Raw genomic sequence first — 19,496 nt, forward strand, 5'->3', positions numbered from 1 at the left:
GCTTAAGTGCGTGTGTATTGCTACCTGTAATAAAAGTATTTTATTGACACGAGTGTGGTTCGATAAGACGTTAAGTGTTGGAGTAAAAACATTCGATGCGGAAAAATTATTTCTGCTGTTAGTTGCAGCAAAGCTTTAGAGGATAGGTCAAATCTGAACGGTTCTGCTCTGAATAATCAAAAATGGAACTTGTACTGGCATCTCGACATTTACAAAAATATTGAACTTTCTATCCAACATTACATATAATACATATGTATGTTAGAGTCAGACATGGAGTTCTCCTGTGTGGACTTATGATATTCATAGTACCGAAAATCGTACAATCTGCCTCCACAAATCATTTCGTTGGTGGATAATGGCCATTGCTCTTGCTCTCAGAATTTTTACACAGCCTTTAAAAAGTAATATAATAGTTCTAGATCTTTTCTGTTAATCTAGAGTCCGTGGAACCTTTCTTCGTTCGATTTAACTCGATTTAACTTCGAAAATTATCTTGTTGGTGCGTGTTGACTATGTCAGATCGATCTAGACTGCGTAGAACCGTTTTTTGTTGGATGGAACTTCGAAAATTATCTTGTTGGTGCGTGCTGACTATGTCAGACCGAACTAAAGTCCGTGAAACCGAATCAGACTGATTTAGAGTCCGTTCTTTCTTAGATAGAACTTCGGAAATTATCTTGTTGGCGGCTGCTAACTATAAAAGTTCCAGCTAATTTTTTTTAATTTAATGTAATTTTTGCTCATGGAACTAATTATCGTTTTATCAATCTCGCACCGGAGTTTTCATATGCTAGTCTATTCTAATCGAATTTTGATCCACCCAAAAATTGGCCCTTCCTGCTACTCGAAGATTTTTCACGCGGTCTTTAAAAAGTAATATGGTACAAGTACCGCATACCCTCAGCCGCGATACTTGCTTTTTGGGTTCTTTTAACTTGGTTCGACCTGGTGTATGTTGAACTCTTCCTTGTTAAAGAACTGTGGAAATTATTATATTATCTCCGGAAATTACGTCAGTTGTGTCCGCGTTACCGGCTAAGGACCTTCTGTCATTTAAACCACATGCGAAGACCTTGCTTCCCAAAAAGTCTTCATGAGACCACAGGATGCTTTATTTTACAATCTTTTAATTAGCCTCTTGCAAAGAGCTGAGATAAAATCCTATTTGAGAGCGTTGATTTCATCGTGTAATATATTTCTATGGGAGCAGGAGATAAGCATGATCGGCATGATTTGAAAGTGAATCGTTTGATTACAGGTACTGCAGCATAGCTATAGTGAACAATCCGTTTGGTACTGAGCTGCAGAGTCTATTAATGGATACCAGAGCTCTCAATACTCACGTTATCTAAGGACTTATGAAAATCGCGGACTGGCGACAAGGCTGAAGCTAGAAATCTTTCTTTTATAGTCGCTCTGATTTTTTAGCCTGTTACTGCCTGAAAAATTGTGTTTAAGGAAGCCGTGAGCTGAGATTGGTTGTCGAGTATCCATATTTGCAAACGAGTTGAGAGAGATTTTTTGAAAATCCTGTAATTATGTTTAAGTTCAGATTTACTGCACATTTGTTGCGCTCTCGAGTCAGTAAACAAAGAAATTTATCTTTTACAGCAGCACTTTGGAGTTCTTGAGTACCTATTGTCAGTTGAACTGTAGCCATAACACTTATTTGGAAGAATTGATATCAGTAGAATTCACCAAAATACAGGCACAGCTTCGAATCAGAAACAGACACACCACCAGCTTTTTGCAGAATGAAAAATTGGTGAAAATCCACATAAAATGTAGGTACCAAGACCGACAATGAGTGCGAGACCGAGTCCGATTTTTCTCTCTCATATTGTCAATATCCAAGAAAAATTGCATGAGATGCCTAACACAGCTATTAGGGGTGCATAATTGAGAGCACAACCTCTGTACAACCCTGTGGTAAAGAATTCGAAACATCTTCTCTCCTCGCTCTTAACTGAACTTTGTACAATTCCGCATATTATTAGATATTTTAATAGTTACGCTATTTTTAGCGTGCTTATCATGTCTATGCATACAAATGAGTAAACACAGTTGACTCACTTAAGCAGCCGAACCGTTTAATAGTCTCGAAATACCGTATTTTTAGACGGAATTTTTTCCAAAGGGATTTCACTGTATTTATCGACACACTTGAGCATTTAACTTCACTCGCAACACTAATTACTCAGTTGTTCATTTCACTGGTCTTCGCTCAATTGCTCATTTCGCTGGCTCATGATGCTCTCCACTCCTCAACAGGAATGTGTTATAATTAAACGTATAAGTAATGAAAGTTTAGTTGAGCTGCTAAGTAACAAGTGTGTAATTAAAAGTTTAATTTATTTGCCATCATGTGTTTGTCGATCGCCAGTGTATGAGAGTTGTGTGTGTGAATGCTGAGAAAAGCAATAAATTAAATGAGAATAAAGAATAAGCGCATTTAGGGAAGGTATTTGTGCTCTTCCCGTTTCCACAGACTTGAAAATGTTTCAAGGACTCATATGAAATATAAGCTTTATAAATGTTTACATATGTCCGAACCTTAAATTGTTTATATTAACTCTTTATTTCTCTTGCAGTTATGGCCTCTTGGGCGCTTCAGGTTGCGGTAAGACAACACTACTTTCTTGCATCGTGGGCAGGCGTCGCTTGAACTCCGGTGAAATATGGGTGCTTGGTGGACGTCCAGGGTCCAGAGGTTCGGGTGTGCCCGGTCCACGTATTGGTTACATGCCTCAGGTGAGTTTCGTATTCAGACACTTTAAAGTTGAATTCAAAATTGGCCTCCTTAATTTGAACTTCATACCTAAAACTCATTTATCACAGTTCCTAATACCATTCCATTCTATGTGTCCGTTCGACTAGGCAGAAAGTTGTAAATCTGAATAATTGTCGCTGATCTTTTCAATAAACTTGCATCTACTCTTCGTAGCAAAGAGTTCGCTTTGTTGTATTCTCTGAGCAGACGGATGTAGCTCTTAACTAAAATCTGATTTTATTTAAAAACTCAGCGGTTTTTAGTTAAGAGTTTCGCCGATTTCTCTTTTATCGTATTTCTTGTTCCGTAAGCGTCTAATCAATGTCTCTCTAGAGATTTGAACGCTCGCTTAACTTAAGTTTACAGAGAACTTGTAGCAATGTTGTGGTTTTAGACGTCGTTACATATTTCAACTCTGCGGTCGACCAAATTTCCTTTCAGTATACTACTATACTGTATCTGCTAGAATACCAAAATGAGACTCCTGACTAACAGAGTCACTAAATTACGATTGTGACAATTAGAGACATGAGACAATCGTGACAAGCAGAATACCGGCATTAATCTCATTTGAAAGGGCGTGTTGAGTAATCCATGCTCAGTCAAACTAAAAAGCAGAGATTTTTGAGGCTGGCTTTGTTATGGTACAGAGTTAGTGCGCTGCGCATAACGTGAGCCTGAAGAACAACTCCAACGGCGGCTCTTGAACCTGCCACCTATAGATCTCTTCACTGTAAACTGCGCAGCAAAACCGGCGGGATGACTGCGGCTGGCTGCAGGAAAATTTACATATAGAACCTTCGGGCATAGATGGGTAGGAAATGGCGGTTAGGCCAACACCGACTACATGACCCCACTTTTTAACTGAGAAAGTTCAAAGTAAACATAGGGAAAGATGGCTAGCGTAAAGGTATGTTAGCTATATGGATGGCTCGAAAATGGGCAATGGAGTTGAGGGGGGAACATACTGTGCAGAGTTAGGCATAAGACAACCTTTTAAATTGCCGGACCACTGCAGTATATTTCAAGTTTAGTTCTCTGCTATTGCTAAAGTAAGTATCTGGGCTCCACACGTTATAATACACTGGAGGAGGTATCGATAGTGAGGCCACAGTGTATGTTCAAGTTCTTGCTAAGCGCAGGCGTCCTAAAGAATGACTATACCTCTTGGACCTAGCATCTGATATCGAAACAAAACTGGTCTATGCGTGGATTATTGGCTACCAGATTAACCTAACATAACCTTTAAAAGCTGAAGTTCAATTAACTTGGAGACTATCTATTTTATTTAGCTTACCTAAGGATTGCTCTGAGTTAAACGGATCTAAGGAATAAAGAAATAATAAAGGCACCATACATCACCAACACATCTGCTTTGGAGCTAGAGCAAAAGGACTCGCATTCATGCTAAAATGAAATAAAAAGAGAGAAACTGCTGGAGATTAAGTGTTTGGATTATGAAAAGCTTTTCATCTTCCATTTGTAGCGAAACAGTGTGCAATAAAAGGAAAAGCATAACACGTGCATATGTGTGAGTGCATTGTAGACACATGGAATGAATGACTGGATTTTCTGAGCGTCGCATGGAAAAGATAGCAACAACAGCAACAAACAAACTCGAAATACTGCGAAGTACTCCAACGCTGCGCAAAGCCACCGCATAAGCTACTTTTGTAACACTTAAATAAAAACAAAGACAACAGCAAAAACAATTGAATGCTACAAATTATTTTATAACTGTAATTTCGGGATTTTTCACGCGTTATTAGAAGCGATGCACTTTCGCGTTTCAAGTAATTTGCGATATTTTAAGCTTCTCTCGAAGAGATAATGCTATGTCTTCTTCATTCGTACAGCTGATGCTGCTGGCTTTCAATCTGACTGCATGTATTCCGATGGGACAGTATCCTGTTAGAACTCCTGCAAACATTAAACTGTGACCCTTGCTGAGAACGAAGAGCTTCCTAGAGATCTTACGCTTTATCATGGATCAGAAGGAATTTGCGACTCCACACCTACTAAAACTTGTTGAGCTGGTTTGTGGCTCAACCGTCCAGTAGTGAACCACAAGAAGCTAACGGAGGTCCTACTCGTTCCAACTCCTCAATTATTGAGACTGAAGTACTTATCAAGGATATTATTAAATAACTCCATCCTAGAGATAAGTAGTTTAGGTATCCGTTCACTAGTCTTGCGCGCACAGTCAGCGAACTCAAGGTTAGTAACGCTTTCCTAATATCAAACTTGATAGTAACCACTCTGCAGAAGGCTGCGCTCCGGAGCAGTAGATCTGGTGCTACCTAAATGGCCACTTCCGCTTGGAAGACGCTGCAGTAGTCAGGAAGTCTAAAACTGGAGCTGAAGGAAAGTTCCCGACAGTGTACTTCTCTACCAACTCAACGCCCTTCTCCTCCAACGTGACCTTTCCTCAATGCCCCCGGCGACCTAGTAATCCAAGTATTTTTAAATGAGATGAAAATGTGCGTGGATCTCAGAGTTCTCAGATTCATAGTCATCCAAGTAGCCAGATCTTCTAAGTCTGGACAGCTTTCGCGGCCATTAAAGCAGCCCCTTGGAACAGTGGACTTGTAACAGTTTATGAAATCTTAATTATTTGCTGAGATTTGTCTACAATCGAGTTCGAGGTCTCGAAAAGTGTTAGCAGGTTCGACCAAGTGTTTATGTGGTGTCCGCAATCTATCGAGCTGTAGCACTAAACACACAATTTTTCTCGGCGTCAATGGTCTCCATAACAGGGGTTAAATGCTACGGACGCAAGAGAAGTGCAAAATTTTGTGCATCAACAAAAGGAAGCTTGCAAACTTATAATTGTGGCATCTTTCCGATTCTTCCCTTTTTTATTCCACTTTTACTCGCTGATTCTTTTTTTCTTGTTTTGTTTTTTGTTTATGTCGCTTTCAGCTTTTAAGTGTTGTCGCCGCAGCGCTGTCTTATCGCTTCGTAGAAACTGCAAACGCAGCTTAAAATCTACGAACCGTCGTTTTAATGTCTTTATCTACATCGGAACTGTGGAAGGCGTTGATAACGGTTGCCCATGGATATGCTATATGTATGCAAGTGCATATGTATTTATATAGATTTAACTGTAAAAGGATTTTTATTCTCTTAACACACTCTCTTTGCACACTTAACGCTCAGCGCTCATATACTTTACGCAAAGTTGTATTGGCCACAGTTACAGTTGGCATTAAATACTTCATATTAACGCTATGATGCTGCATGCCACACACGCTTGCGACCATTCAAAACTAAGTACGCACTACGCTCGACTGGCGAGCGAAGTTGGCTGCGAATGCAGTGGCAACAAGAAAGTCGAAGAAAACAGTTAAAGAAATAAAAAAGGAAATGAAAGGGAAAACTGAAGAACTTAATGCTAGCAAATGGTGCAAGGCGAACGTGTTGCATGAAAAGAATGAAGTGATGAAAAAAATGAAGTGAGGAAAAAAATCTACGCGCACACAGACACACACATATATATAAATGCGGCACCACATTCAAAGTTGTTCAAGTTGTTGCGGAAAAAAGAGAATCCTTCGAACTGGTTAAACAGCCAACATGGAATACGAGCGCGCCTCGCACGCCCTTCCAGCCGCGGCGCGCGCTGGCACATACTTTACGATTTGCTACGCTCGCCAGTGCGGCATGTCCATTGTGACGCGTCTACATGAATACAGTGCGGGATTATGGGCGGATTTGTGAGCGACAACTCAAGGATGAAGCAAGACAAGACAAGAAAAAAGACAGCAACAATAAGAACAAAAGCGCGTTCATGAAAGCATGCGTACATATGTATATGAATGGGCTTGTGTGCGCGCTTGCTTGCTTGCCGCAATAACCGCCAATGCCATTCCCGACGCCTCGAGCGCGGTTACACGCACGCACACACACACATGCCGCGCGTACACACACTTACGCTGGCGTTGCTATAGCCCCGCACTTTTCGTTTGTAGTCACCACTGTACACTTGTTCGCAGCTTTTTGGTCATAAATCTACCAAATTCAACGCGCCCGTCTAACGCGCGCCATCATCCACACCCACCGCGTAACTCCTTCTTCAACGTTGGCTGCGAAATTTGCGAGCGCGCGACATAAAATGTAGCAGCGCGCCGCGGCTTATTCATAGAATCTTGCTGAGCTCGCTCAATTGTTTTTGTTTTGCTTTTGTTGTTGTTCAAAATGTTGTTTCTTCTTATGCGCTAAACATTTGTATGCGCGCATATGCGGGTGTGTGTGTGCGATTCGGTGTCGCCGATTGCTGCCATAATAACGAAATTCCCACAGGCCATGTCAGACAACAAGCGTAGCTCTTGAGCTGAGCTCCCTAGCTGCTTAAATGCGCGCAGATACCATTGAATTGCTATATTGATGGCGTCGCTGAAGAAAAGGCATTCGCTTGGCTTTGTATGTGTGCGTGCATGTTGTGCGCGCACCGCAAATAGCTTATGAACGACATTTTGAAGATCGGATTAAATGTTTTGCGCTTTGTGTATTGCCCCTATTCTTGCACTGCTGTGCTACATTGTTGCTGTTGCTTGCAGTTTGGTTCAATGAAAAATGATTTATTTTCAGCTGTTGGTATATTAAAAAGTTTCCGCTACCAAGTGTAACGGAAAAAGAATTCTTTCAGACTGTGGCGGGAGTGTGAGGCAACTTTGAAGCGAGACATTCTGAAAGTTTAACTGCCTTAAAGTGTTAGAGTTAAAATTTCAAGAGATTATAAAACGATTTCAATGCGAGACTAAAGCGCTTTTACTCATGAGCAGATAAAGTTCAAGACTCACAAAAAAAAACAACAACAAATGTACAACAAATTCAACACCCTGATTGTTGTTGAAAGTTTTTTTGCGCGTTGGTAGTATAGTGGCCTGATCACTTTCCTAGCGCATATTTAACTACTCATTTCCATAGTCAACACAAATTCGTCTCACCAAGTAATGCCAAGGACTCTCTCTACTAAACCTATTCTCTCACTTTGTAAGCCTTCTGTTTTTACTTTCTCTATCCATATCTCATTTTCTCTATTCTCTCTCTTTAGAGAGAATGCTCTGTATCAATCCTCTCTCATTCTTTATATCTCTTCCTTTCTTTTTTCTCTTGTCTTCTTTGTTGAATTTCATTAAAATATTTGATGATTACTGCTGCTTAAACACCACTTTCTCGGTTTATGGATAAACACTTCAAAGATTAGGTTCGGTTATACTGACCAGCTGTCGCACAATACGTAGATCTATGGGTTCAGTTTAATTTTAGCTGTAGTGCTCGTCACAAAGGACTCAATGCGTATTTAAGAATGACTTGATATTTAATTTTGATACTTCGTCAGGTCTCTTAAACTCCGAAGCTCCTAGACAATGGAGACGGGTTCTAGGCAGTGCTGAACACAGGCATAGGAGGTGATCCAGTGCCACTCTGGTGTCAACTTCAGTGCGCTTTCTGCATGTATTGTCATTATCTAAACCCATCCAACTCTCAAGAGATGCTAATAAGTTGTGAACTGTTATTAGGACAACAACCGTTCTGCAGTCCTTTCGAGTCCGTGTGGGTAAAAAACATGCGTGTTTTTCTTCAGAGTTCTTGCACAAGATCTTGCCAACCCTGTGTGTCCATCTCACCGATCCTTCCGTCTGTCAGTCCTGTCGGAAATTTAATTACGCATCGTTTGTACTCGTAGTAACCTATGTTAACTGCATTGGTTCCGTTGTCAGTTGGATGGCAATTTTGGCCATTTCGTTTCCCGGAATTTCAACGTGGTCTAGATCCGACTATATAACGGTATATTTATTCTTATCCAACGTAGTTACCAATTTTAGGTGCTTTCCTGACCGCAATGACTTCCACCTGAAATAAATTGTAGTATTCCGGAATTTTGAAGAGTCGCCTGAGATCCAGCTCCGAGCAACAGAATGAGGCTCCTATTCCATTAGCCAGTTTTGTCCGTCTGTGTAGATGCTGCCAGTTCCGCAGTTGAGCCGCATGCTCCTAGGCATCCATCCTATTTTTGTGTGGATTGAAACCCTCTCTTCCCTATATAGCCTATTTTAGCCACTAAACCTATCCTTATTGACTATGTCCGAAGGTCTTTGTGGAGAACTCTCCTAAGACTGTCAATTTTGCAGCTGGTTTCACTGCATATTTTCCATGTCCGTATTTTGTACCTCCTTGCAAAGACTACCATTTCGGTCTTATCGGCATTTGTCTCCAAGCTGGCCGATATCGCCCATCAGTCTATGAACTTTAGAGCTTTGCCCATCACCTTATTGATTGCGTCGAGGTACTTCCTCGTCACTTGTATAGCTGCGTCGTCTGCATAGGATATAGTCCGTGTGCTTTACTTTCAAATATTTTTCGGAAGCTCATTAGTCACAATTGATCATAGGAAATGCTCATAGTATATTTCTTACGCTCTAGAGCTCTTTATTCACTTGTGGTTAGCAACAATAATATTCCTTATTCAAAAGGGTTGATTAGTAACGGCGCAGGACTTAAGTTTCTGCGTTCTCAAATTGCCGCCAGCTTAATTTGATAATTGCATTTGGAAGTCTCTTAAGAAACCCGGTAGCTATTAGCAGCCAGTTGATAAAATAAGGGCTAAACGCCTTTGACTGCAACCCACCTGAGTTCGGATGGGTAGCAGGGGGCCGTATCAGACTCAGTAGACACTACTATGCCACAAAAAACGCCAGTCGAAACTGAGTGTGGTAGAGTTGCCAAAGTTTTCCTGTTCCTCAATTAAACTTCTTTCCAATTGTAAACACGAATTCACGCTTCATTTCTTATTTATTTACTCACACACTTGCAAACCATTCCATTCGAATTTTCGTTTTCCATTTTTTACTTTACACACTCGGCTTTTTTGTGCGAATTCAGGTGGTGTGCGCTTACATTGTTTGTTATTCACCGAATTTTTTCACTTGCATTTTTTTAACGTTTCTTTTCTTTGCTCTCTTTCTTTTTTTTCGTACACACACAGGAAGTTGCACTCTATGGCGAGTTCACGTTGCGCGAAACACTAATCTACTTCGGCACGATTGCGGCTATGGCCCGCAGCGATATCGATGACCGCACGGAATTTTTGTTGAAATTTTTGAATCTGCCAAATGGTTCGCGGCAGGTGAAAAATCTCAGCGGTGGCCAACAGCGACGCATGAGTTTGGCCGTGGTCCTGTTGCACGAACCGGAATTACTGATACTTGACGAGCCGACTGTGGGCGTTGATCCAGTCTTGCGGCAAAGGTAATTGAATAGTCTACGGCACGTGGGCACATACATTTACGTGCATGCATATTCTAATTTTCGGTTTTTTATCTTTCCACATGTTTCGCCTAGTATCTGGGATCATCTGGTTGACATAACAAAAACTGGGAATACAACTGTGATAATTACAACACATTACATTGATGAGTGCGCTCAGGCACATGTGGTAAGTTGACTAGAATTTCAATTTTTTTTTATACCCAAGATTAAGGTATCGGTATGCAGGTATTAGAGCTTTATTTGGACTAACAAAACATCGTGTTAAAGAGAAATTTATGAAATTTGGTTGTTTTCCCGAAGGCCGGCTAAAGTTTTCATGTCCTTGTCATGGTTTCAAATCTATTAAGCTCTCCAGGTTTCTTTTATGGACCTACGTATGCTGTAGGATAGTAGTACCAAAGAACAAGATATTAGCAGATCAGCGTGCCTACAGCAAAGGAAAGTCGGTAAACACTGCTCTACGCGTCGTAAAGGGGGCCCTTATGTCAAAGAATATGCAGCGATGACATTTCTTGATATTGTAGAAGCTTTTCACAGCGGCTGGATGCGATTATTAGAGCTCTTGAGAAGTTTGAAGTCGAATCTATTTTCAAGCATCTCAAATATTACCTTCTTTTTGGCAGAACCGTCGTTGTGGAAGTGGCGTTGTACGTAAATGATAATAAATAAATGAGGTTTGTACCGCGACCTAAGGTCTATTATACCCCCTACGCATTATGAAAGGTCAGAGTCCGTTGTGATTTACGTGAGTACCTGCCTGCGGAAGCCTAACCTCACGATGCTTTCTATTACTAGAATCACGTAGATCAATGCAATGCGTTGATCAGCGCCCCAATGCATAAATGCATTCAGCACTCATACCTTGGAGAACCAAAGTATGAATGCATTCTCCGCTTATACCTTGGTTCCAATTGGTTCGGGTGGAAAGGGACACCCTAGCCGCCTTGGTCGGGTACGTTAGGGTCATTATGAAATGTCAATAGGGCACTCTGCAAAGTGCGATTCTGCTTCCTTTACTCTGGATTTTAGTGGTAAATGTCTTAAAAAAAGAACTGCGGAGACCATGCTGTCTGGAGATTCCCAAAAGTGATGATGTTGCTCTAATGATTACATTTACTAGTTAACCTAAAGCGGAGGGAAGCGCCTTAGCTGTCAATCCAAATGAAACTGAACCGGTTTTGCTTCCCAGTAGGTATGAAATCCCAAATGTACTTCGTAATCGTAATTCGTTGACGCCTAATATTTAAGAGGGAGAGAGAGAAAAAAGAATAGGTCTATTGCTGTAAAGGATCTATTGAGTAGCGATGGCGTCTATGACCAAATGTTGTCCTTTGACTTTACGAGGCGGTGATTAAGCCAATACTGTTCTATGGGGTTTTTGTCAGGTACAGAGCCCACGGTAAAACCATACTCGTTAAACAGCTAGAATGTATTTAACGAGCTGTTTTTTTGAAGCACAAAATGTCATTCTACACATAGCTCCCATGGACATGGCCGGTAGATGCTTGCTGGGCGAAAGTTGCTCAGATTGCGGGAAAGCGGTTAAATTAAGGTTCACAGGATGAAGAGTCTTCGTTGGGGAGCTCTCAACCAAGTTTTGTCTTGGATTGTCCGACCCCTGTAGTGTCTTTCAGGTACAAGTGGTGGCCAAAAAGTTAGCAACATATTTATTTCTCCGAAGTGAAGCTTCTTTCAAGACGATGTGCATGTACTCCGATAGTAGAGCTGTAATAAAGTTTTTAATATTGTTGACAGTGCGTTTAAAGCTAGTCAAGAAGTGCATGAGCTCGTTAGCGGTGGTGTCATGGTGGTTTTATTTTGCATGAATGCCTGTGCAGTCGCTGCTGAGATTATAACCGAAGAGCTTGTTAAAAGGGCTAATCAAGTTTCAACAGCATGGGAATGGTGCTGTCCTGTTCTAATACGTCCTGGCGCTGCATCTATAGTATGAACATCGAGCTTAGCTAGCGTTGGTTAGTGACTAGCATATGTTCGGTAACAAAATTTTCTGGCTGAAAGTGGAATGTAAGAGGTCTATTTAATTTCTTGTTCTTAGCAAAGTTCATCGCGTCGCAATAATGAAATTTTAACGGAACAACTCATACGGTAAGGCTAAGGATTTTGGGGTACGCAACTTGTCATAGCTTCAAGTATAAAGTTGAGATGGAAACACCTGGGGACCTTCTGCTTCACAGTCCAGCTTCCGCCAGACTAAAATTGAACCATCTTGGTTGTGCTTCCCACTACGAACCAAGCAAATTTGTTGGAATTGATATAAGCCGTCTCAATAAATCTGTGGCAGGCTCGATTCGTTTTGTCGTTATGCGTCAATCTTTTTGATTCAAATTCAGGAGTTCTGGGCATTACAGCGGACAAGCGTGCAGTCACCAAATCATTTTAAACCATCTGCAGAAGGCTACATACACAAAAAAGCTTCTTGTTTGGGTGCCTCATAATTTGACGCAAAAAAACCTTTTAGACCAAATCAACGCCTGCGATATGCTGCTGAAACGGAACGAACTCGACCCATTTTTGAAGCGGATGGTGACTGGCGACGAAAAATGGATCACATACGACAAAATCAAGCGAAAATGGTCGTGGTCGAAGGCCGGTGAATCGTCCCAAACAGTGGCCAGGCCGGGATTAACGGCCAGGAAGGCTTTGCTGTGTGTTTGGTGGGATTGGAAGGGAATCATTCACTATGAGCTGCTCCCATATGGCCAAACGCTTAATTCTACCATCTACTGCGAACAACTGGACCGCTTGAAGCAGGCTATCGACCAGTAGCTCACAGATTTGGCCAACAGGAAGGGTGTAGTGTTCCACCAGGAATACCATACACTTCGTTGATGACTCGTCAGAAGCTACGAGAGCTCGAATGGGGGCTTTTATCGCATTCACCATATAGCCCGGACATAGCGCCGAGTGATTACTACCTCCTCATGTCCATGGCAAACGCCCTTGTTGGTGTAAAGTTGAACTCAAAAGAGGCTTGCAAAATGTCTATCTGAGTTCTTTGCAAATAAGGAGTTGGGCTTCTACGAGGAGGGTTTTATGAAGTTGCCGTCTAGATGGAAACAGATCAGCGAACGAAACGGCGCATATTTGAACCAAATTCAATCACTGTAACCCCTTTTTATAAAGCATTGAACAAAGAGCAAAAAAGCGAAAGGGAGATATTTGACAACCTCAAATATTCATTTCATGACGTTGCCAGATGGTTTTAAATATGAAACTCCTGTAATCAATTAAATTTCAATTTCAATAATTAAATATATTTTTAAATAGTAATGGATTCGTATTTCATGTGATCCAAAGCAAGATTAAAAGACTTTTCTATTCTCGAAATAAGACAAAATAAAATATTTAATCACCTCTCGCATCTGTTTATTCAAATGGATTTAGATTTCATGTGATTGACACGTAAAAATTAAAAAAAAAAATATTAATTGAAAATCGAAATAAAATATTTAATTCCTCTTCACAACCGATTATTGCGTGCGACTTCAATATACCAAATTAAAATACAGCGCCAACAGCAGCAGAGATAAATTAAAACTCTTATCTATAAACACATGGCTTGCCTTCAACGCGGTGACATATCAAATTAGACTCAAATAAATACACGCCATAAAAACTGAAATGTTTTCCCAGTTTCACAGCAGTTTTGATGGTAAATACGAAACTAAACGCTTAATACCGAAATTGATAGTTGAATAGATTTGCCACAACAACATTTTCTTTACCATTTTTACCGACAAGCGCCCAAAAGCAGGCTACGCAACTTTATTAGGAAAAAAAAACGAAATTTCGTGTGGAAGACACAGCTTTCCTACTACTTTCTTACCATATACTATGTATGTGTGCGTAGTTACATACCTTGGTAGCGAAGCCCACCTTCGGTACACAAATAGTCAGTGGCAATTTGCGCGCAGTCATCACTTTCGGCAAGTTCACCAAAAATTACATGCACGAAGACAACTGCGAAGGTTTAGATATGCTTGTATGTGTGTGCTGATGTTTGTATGTGTGTGCTGCTGTGTGCACATAAGTAGGAAAACGGCTGACAACGCTAAGTGTGCGTGTCGCGTATGAGATTGTTTGTTTTATCGTTACTTGTACGCTGCCAGACATAAGCATATTCCCACTATCTTTGTTTGTTTGCCTGCATATGTGTGTGTGTGTGTGTGTGACACGAGTGAGACACTACTCCTGCACAAATACAGGCATGTTGCCGTTGTTGTTACAACTCTCTGGCGCACGCATCGCCTAATCCCCGTTCGTGGCAAACGTATCTATCGCACTACTAGCGCATGATACATTGCGTATACGCCGTGTATGCCCAGCGGCATTAATGCTGCTTATGCCAACTGTAAGCGGCATCTCGCTGCCGCTGATGTGCTGCTGTGTTTGTATGTATGTATGTATATTTGTAGTTGTATATATGCATGAATGTGTATGTAGATGTGCGTGTGTGCGCTAGTATTTACGCGTGTGCTGAAACTCCTCATGGCAGGATAGTACTTTTCCTGGCTTTTAGCTTTTGGCGCTTACAATGTGTGCCGAAAACTTCGTATTGATATTAAATTAAGTTGCACGGAAGCCGGAAATTGTAAATAATGTCAATTTCTATGCTATTTAATCCAGTACAAACTCGAGGATTAACTTTTATTTATTAACAGATTTACGCGCAGGCCGCAGTGAGTAACGACTTGCCTTTGTTCGACTCGCCGCCTGCTGTGTTAGCTTCACCTTAAGGTGGCAACGCTGACAAATGTATACACATGTCCATATACAAACACACATATAGCTAACATATACATATATACTTACATATATGCACTCATTTTGTCTGCCCAAAAGTCAATACCGACAAATGTAAAGCGATTATTGGCGAGTAATACATCAACAAACACATTTGTACTCTTTCTCATATACACACGAACTTTCGCACATACACACATACACATGCATGCCATTCAAGGTTTTACCCTGCCTATATGTTTACATTGCTGTTCGGCACTTATGTTGCGCATCACAACGACCAGTCAGCCGGCGAAAATTGCTCGCCGTTGCAGATGCGTCCTTAATTAAGTGTTTCTTTGGTTTTTGCAAGCGTTGCGTTAAGTTTTGTTTGTATCGATGTAGTGAGTACACGTTATATAAAAAGGCGGTTGGCGCTCTTGTTATGTGGTGGTGAGCTACATACTTTAGTTTAACCCTGCTATGACTAGTGGGAAATGTTTGTCGGACAACAAAAATTGGAAAAAAAAGTAATGCAGCAAAAACGAAAAGTTAAGATAAAATAACTCAGCATTTTGTGAAATATATGCAATTATCTGGGTATAAGTCGGAAATTTATGTGGAGCAGTTGGGCGTGATTTCACTTTAAAAATGCCTTCCTATATCAGTCTTACAAATAGTATTTTCATGATAGTATTTTCATCAGACTTATTAAATTTATATTAAGGGGGTTAACATTTTCCATTATTTCGCATATCTAATCATCATAAATATTTCTTATCTCATATCATATATATTCCTTCAGTAGTGAAAAAATTAAGATGAAAGTAGCCGATAAAAAGCTCACTTTTTTAGTAACGGTAAGGCATAATTGATAGTTGAAAAAGTCCTTTCATATTTTATTACACCATATAGTGTTAGAGAGGTGAAATTTTAAGCTTAATTTAACCAAAAATAAAAATAAATACGGAGAAATTGAAAAATAAGGTACAGCTGTTCAGAAATTAGTGAAAATAATGACGAAATTCGCTATAATTTGAAAATTTTGTACGAAAGATATTCATCAAAAAGTTAAAGATAAAAAAAAACAACCAAAATAACAGTAATTGCGTTTATATTTGTGACCTTATAAAGGACCAGCTATAATTTTAATAATAACAAACTGTTTAAAGTCATAAATATTTTCTTTATGAACTTTTTTAAACCAATTTTGAAAGCGCTTTGAAAAGTGCAATTAAAGAAGAAATAGCATTTCGAATGCTTCAATTGCCTCTTAAGCCATCAAGATTGTTGACCGGTTAACTAACGGTTAATTTGAAGAATGAAATAAAAGTCCGTGAAAGTGAAATCAGCTCTATAATAGTGATCAATTGGATGAAATTCTTTATCTTAAATCATATTAACGATTAGAGCGTAACCCATCTGAGTGAGCTTCTATAGTTTTGGAGAAATTGGCGTGCTTCCTTGGTTTCTTTTCAATAATTTTCTTTAAAAAATTATTTTATGATATACTATTATATTTGGAATATTTTTAAATGTTATTCCAAAAAGTAGGTCTTCTTTTTCATTTGCTTTTCAAATTTTAATTCAAGAAAACGACTGCTTGAACCATATTGAAAGTCAAACATAAATAATATCATAAAAATATTCACAGTTTACATGTGGATTAAATGGTTTTCAAACACGATCTTTAACTTCTGTTTCTGTGTTTACTACAAGAAAAAATCAATTGAGTGAACCACTTTGATTCAATCTTTTTCAATTTGATTTTTTTGCTTGACTGGTTTTGCATAGAAACTTAAAAAGATTTTATTAAACTATTTATTCCTTATTTTGATTCAATACCTTGTGCCATCTTTCGGACAAAAAACTGATTTCACGTTCACACAATTGTTGTGAAAAAAGCTGATATCAGTGGTTTTTGACGTCCTGATTTAAGATGAAGATTTTCCCATCCAAAAAATTTGCAGCGCCCGCAACAAGAAATAGTCCGAACCTGCGAAGTCTGAAGAATATGGTAGGTGTGGTAGCACCACCATTGTGAAATGCTGCACAAAGTTGTGGCGAGTCAACAAACTTGTATGAAGTCTCGCATTATTCTGAAGGAACACCACATCTTTTCTATTGTTCAACTCCGGCCACTGCTTTTTGAGCGCATCACTCAATATGTCCAGCTGATCACAAAATACTTCAAAATTAAACGTAGTGTTGTTGGGCAAAATCCCAAAATAAACGATCCCTTTGAAATCTCATCAATAATATAATATATTCATTCGTTGGTGACTATCGGCCTTCAACTGGGTTTGCGCTAGTTGTTCCTCTTTAGATCATGATCTCTTGCGCTTTAATTAAATTCGTGTAAGCAACCTAGCTTTAGTTGCTAGTAAAAATTCGCTTCAAAAAGGGAGCACTCCTTGATCTTATTAAGTAAATCACTGTCATTAATGCGACAAAGCAAATTTTGTTCTGTAAGAACATGAGGAGCCCATAAGTTAAGCATTAAAATTGATCGTGAACGTTTCACGTGCTTATGAAAAGTCGCATTAGAAGAAGACAAAGCGTTCAGCAATCTATCTAGATGTTATTTGACGATTTGCATCGACCAACGACTTTATTTTGTACACAACGGGTCCAAGAGCCATTCCCAGGTGTGGTGAGCTCTCAATGTCGAAAGTGCAGGAATGAAATGTTGCAAAGCAATTTTGCCAACAAAACTCCATTAAGATAATATAACTTTCACCTGGCTTCTACTGCATTTTAATTAAACTTTGATATTACTATAATAAAATATTCCACTTCGATAGAGCACCAAACAAAAACCATTCCAAAAAATTTAAGAAAAATTTATAAACAGAAATATGTACTATATCAGCTAATCAAGTATGTAACGTTTGAGCGGTTAGGTGAGAAGTTGGCTGCGAAAAAATCAAAGAGTTCGGCGGTTATCGAAAGAAATTATTGATTCAACGATAAAGTATTATACTTGAATGCAGCAAAATAATAAAATCATTATATTCAAGTTAATGGTTAATTAACATATATCAATCAATTGAATTCATTACTATCCGCGTCCTCTATTGTAAATTAACTAACAGAGCTACTATAGCTACCAAAATTATCAAAAAAAAAAAAAAAATCAGCCGACATGGCGTATGCGTAAAATATTTGTCTAAAGTCTAAGGGCCCTTTTCTCAATGGCTATGGTTAACAGCCATCTGTCAGTTAATTTTTAGTTAGAAAAAAGGTTCTTTACCGAAAGAAAGAGTATTGATTAAGTTAAAAAGTACTTAAACGACGAATGGCTGCTATCAGCTATGGAGAAAACGGAACATAGAATTTAATTACTTGGGCGCAAATTTAAACTGGAACAAGAAAAAACGTTAACTTCGGTTGCACCGAAGCTAAATACCCTTCACAGGTGCATTTCTGTTAGTAACTATGTGTTCAGTTTGTATGGAAGCTATATGCTAAAGTTAACCGATCTGATCAATTTCTTCGGAGATTACATTGTTGCTTTAGAAAATAACATATACAAAATTTCGTTAATATATCTTGTCAAATGTGAAAGTTATGCATACAAGAACTTGATTCCGATCGTTCAGTTTGTATGGCAGCTATATGTTATAGTAGTCCGATATCGGCAGTTCCGACAAATGAGCAGCTTCTTGAAGAGAAAATGATGTTTGCAAAATTTCAAAACGATATCTTTAAAACTGAGGGACTAGTTCGTATATATAAAGACAGACGGACAGACGGACGGATAGACAGACAGACGAAAAGATCGCTAAATAGACTCAGCTCGACATACTAATCATTTATATATATACTTTATAGGGTCCCCGACGATTCCTTCTGGGTGTTACAAACTTCGTGACAAACTTAATATATCCTGTTCAGGGTATAAAAATATAATAAATAATGAATATAATGAAATATTTAAATAATAATAAAAGCAAAAGTCAAAACGTTCATAATTCACACGAAATCATTCACTAAAATTTCTTATTCAAAAGGTTTTAAATCTATAGAAACTTGTTGTAAATTTTTTCAAAGGGAAATCATTTAGCAAGTCTACGTATGGAAGTACTACACACAGTTTTCAATAATTTTTGATAACTAACTGCCTTAAAACAAGCTTAAATATTTGTTTTGTTCTTCAAAATTCTCGAACAATGGTCAATATATACACTATCTAGTCAACTGTACCGAAGAAAAGTAAAGCAATAGCTTTGAAAGGAGGCTCGAAGGTTTGATACGATCTTTTCTAAAGTTTAGGTTTACGTAAGGGTAAAATTCACTTTCCATTTCAAGAAAATATCTTTGCAATTTTTGGAAGCAGCTTTAAAAGTTGTAACCTTATAGGTGAACGTGCCAAAACTGGCTACTTGGCTACATCAGAATCCATTAGTTGCAATTATGTGGCATATTTTCTTTAGATTAGTAGTTTTACTGAGTTATGATCGACATTACTACCATATATACGATTGGTTCAGTTATATGTCCAGATATTCACTAAAATCATTATTTATTCAAATGTAAAAGTAAACCCAACTTACCGCTTTCCAACCTCTTATGAGTTGTACATCTCCATCGAGTGTCAGCTCAAGTACCGTGTAAAAAATATAATGAATCTAGGTACGTAATCTCTTCCAATGAATGCACTACATTACTTGGCGATTAAGCGAACTGCAATGAAACGCAAAAA

The 19,496-nt window shown here is 39.0% G+C and overlaps 1 protein-coding gene across 2 annotated transcripts in view; it reads left to right on the top strand.

Moving 5' to 3' along the window:
• LOC126751526 (ABC transporter G family member 20) overlaps nt 1-19,496 on the top strand; it is a 179,092-nt gene that overhangs the window by 152,260 nt on the left and 7,336 nt on the right. For both annotated transcript variants that reach the window (XM_050461855.1, XM_050461856.1), the window contains 3 exons: nt 2,595-2,754; nt 9,765-10,027; nt 10,121-10,214. In XM_050461855.1, coding sequence (XP_050317812.1) covers nt 2,595-2,754; nt 9,765-10,027; nt 10,121-10,214 — 517 coding nt within the window. The remainder of the gene's footprint in view (nt 1-2,594; nt 2,755-9,764; nt 10,028-10,120; nt 10,215-19,496) is intronic.

This window comes from Bactrocera neohumeralis, chromosome 2, assembly GCF_024586455.1.
Source record: "Bactrocera neohumeralis isolate Rockhampton chromosome 2, APGP_CSIRO_Bneo_wtdbg2-racon-allhic-juicebox.fasta_v2, whole genome shotgun sequence".
NCBI lineage: Eukaryota > Metazoa > Arthropoda > Insecta > Diptera > Tephritidae > Bactrocera > Bactrocera neohumeralis.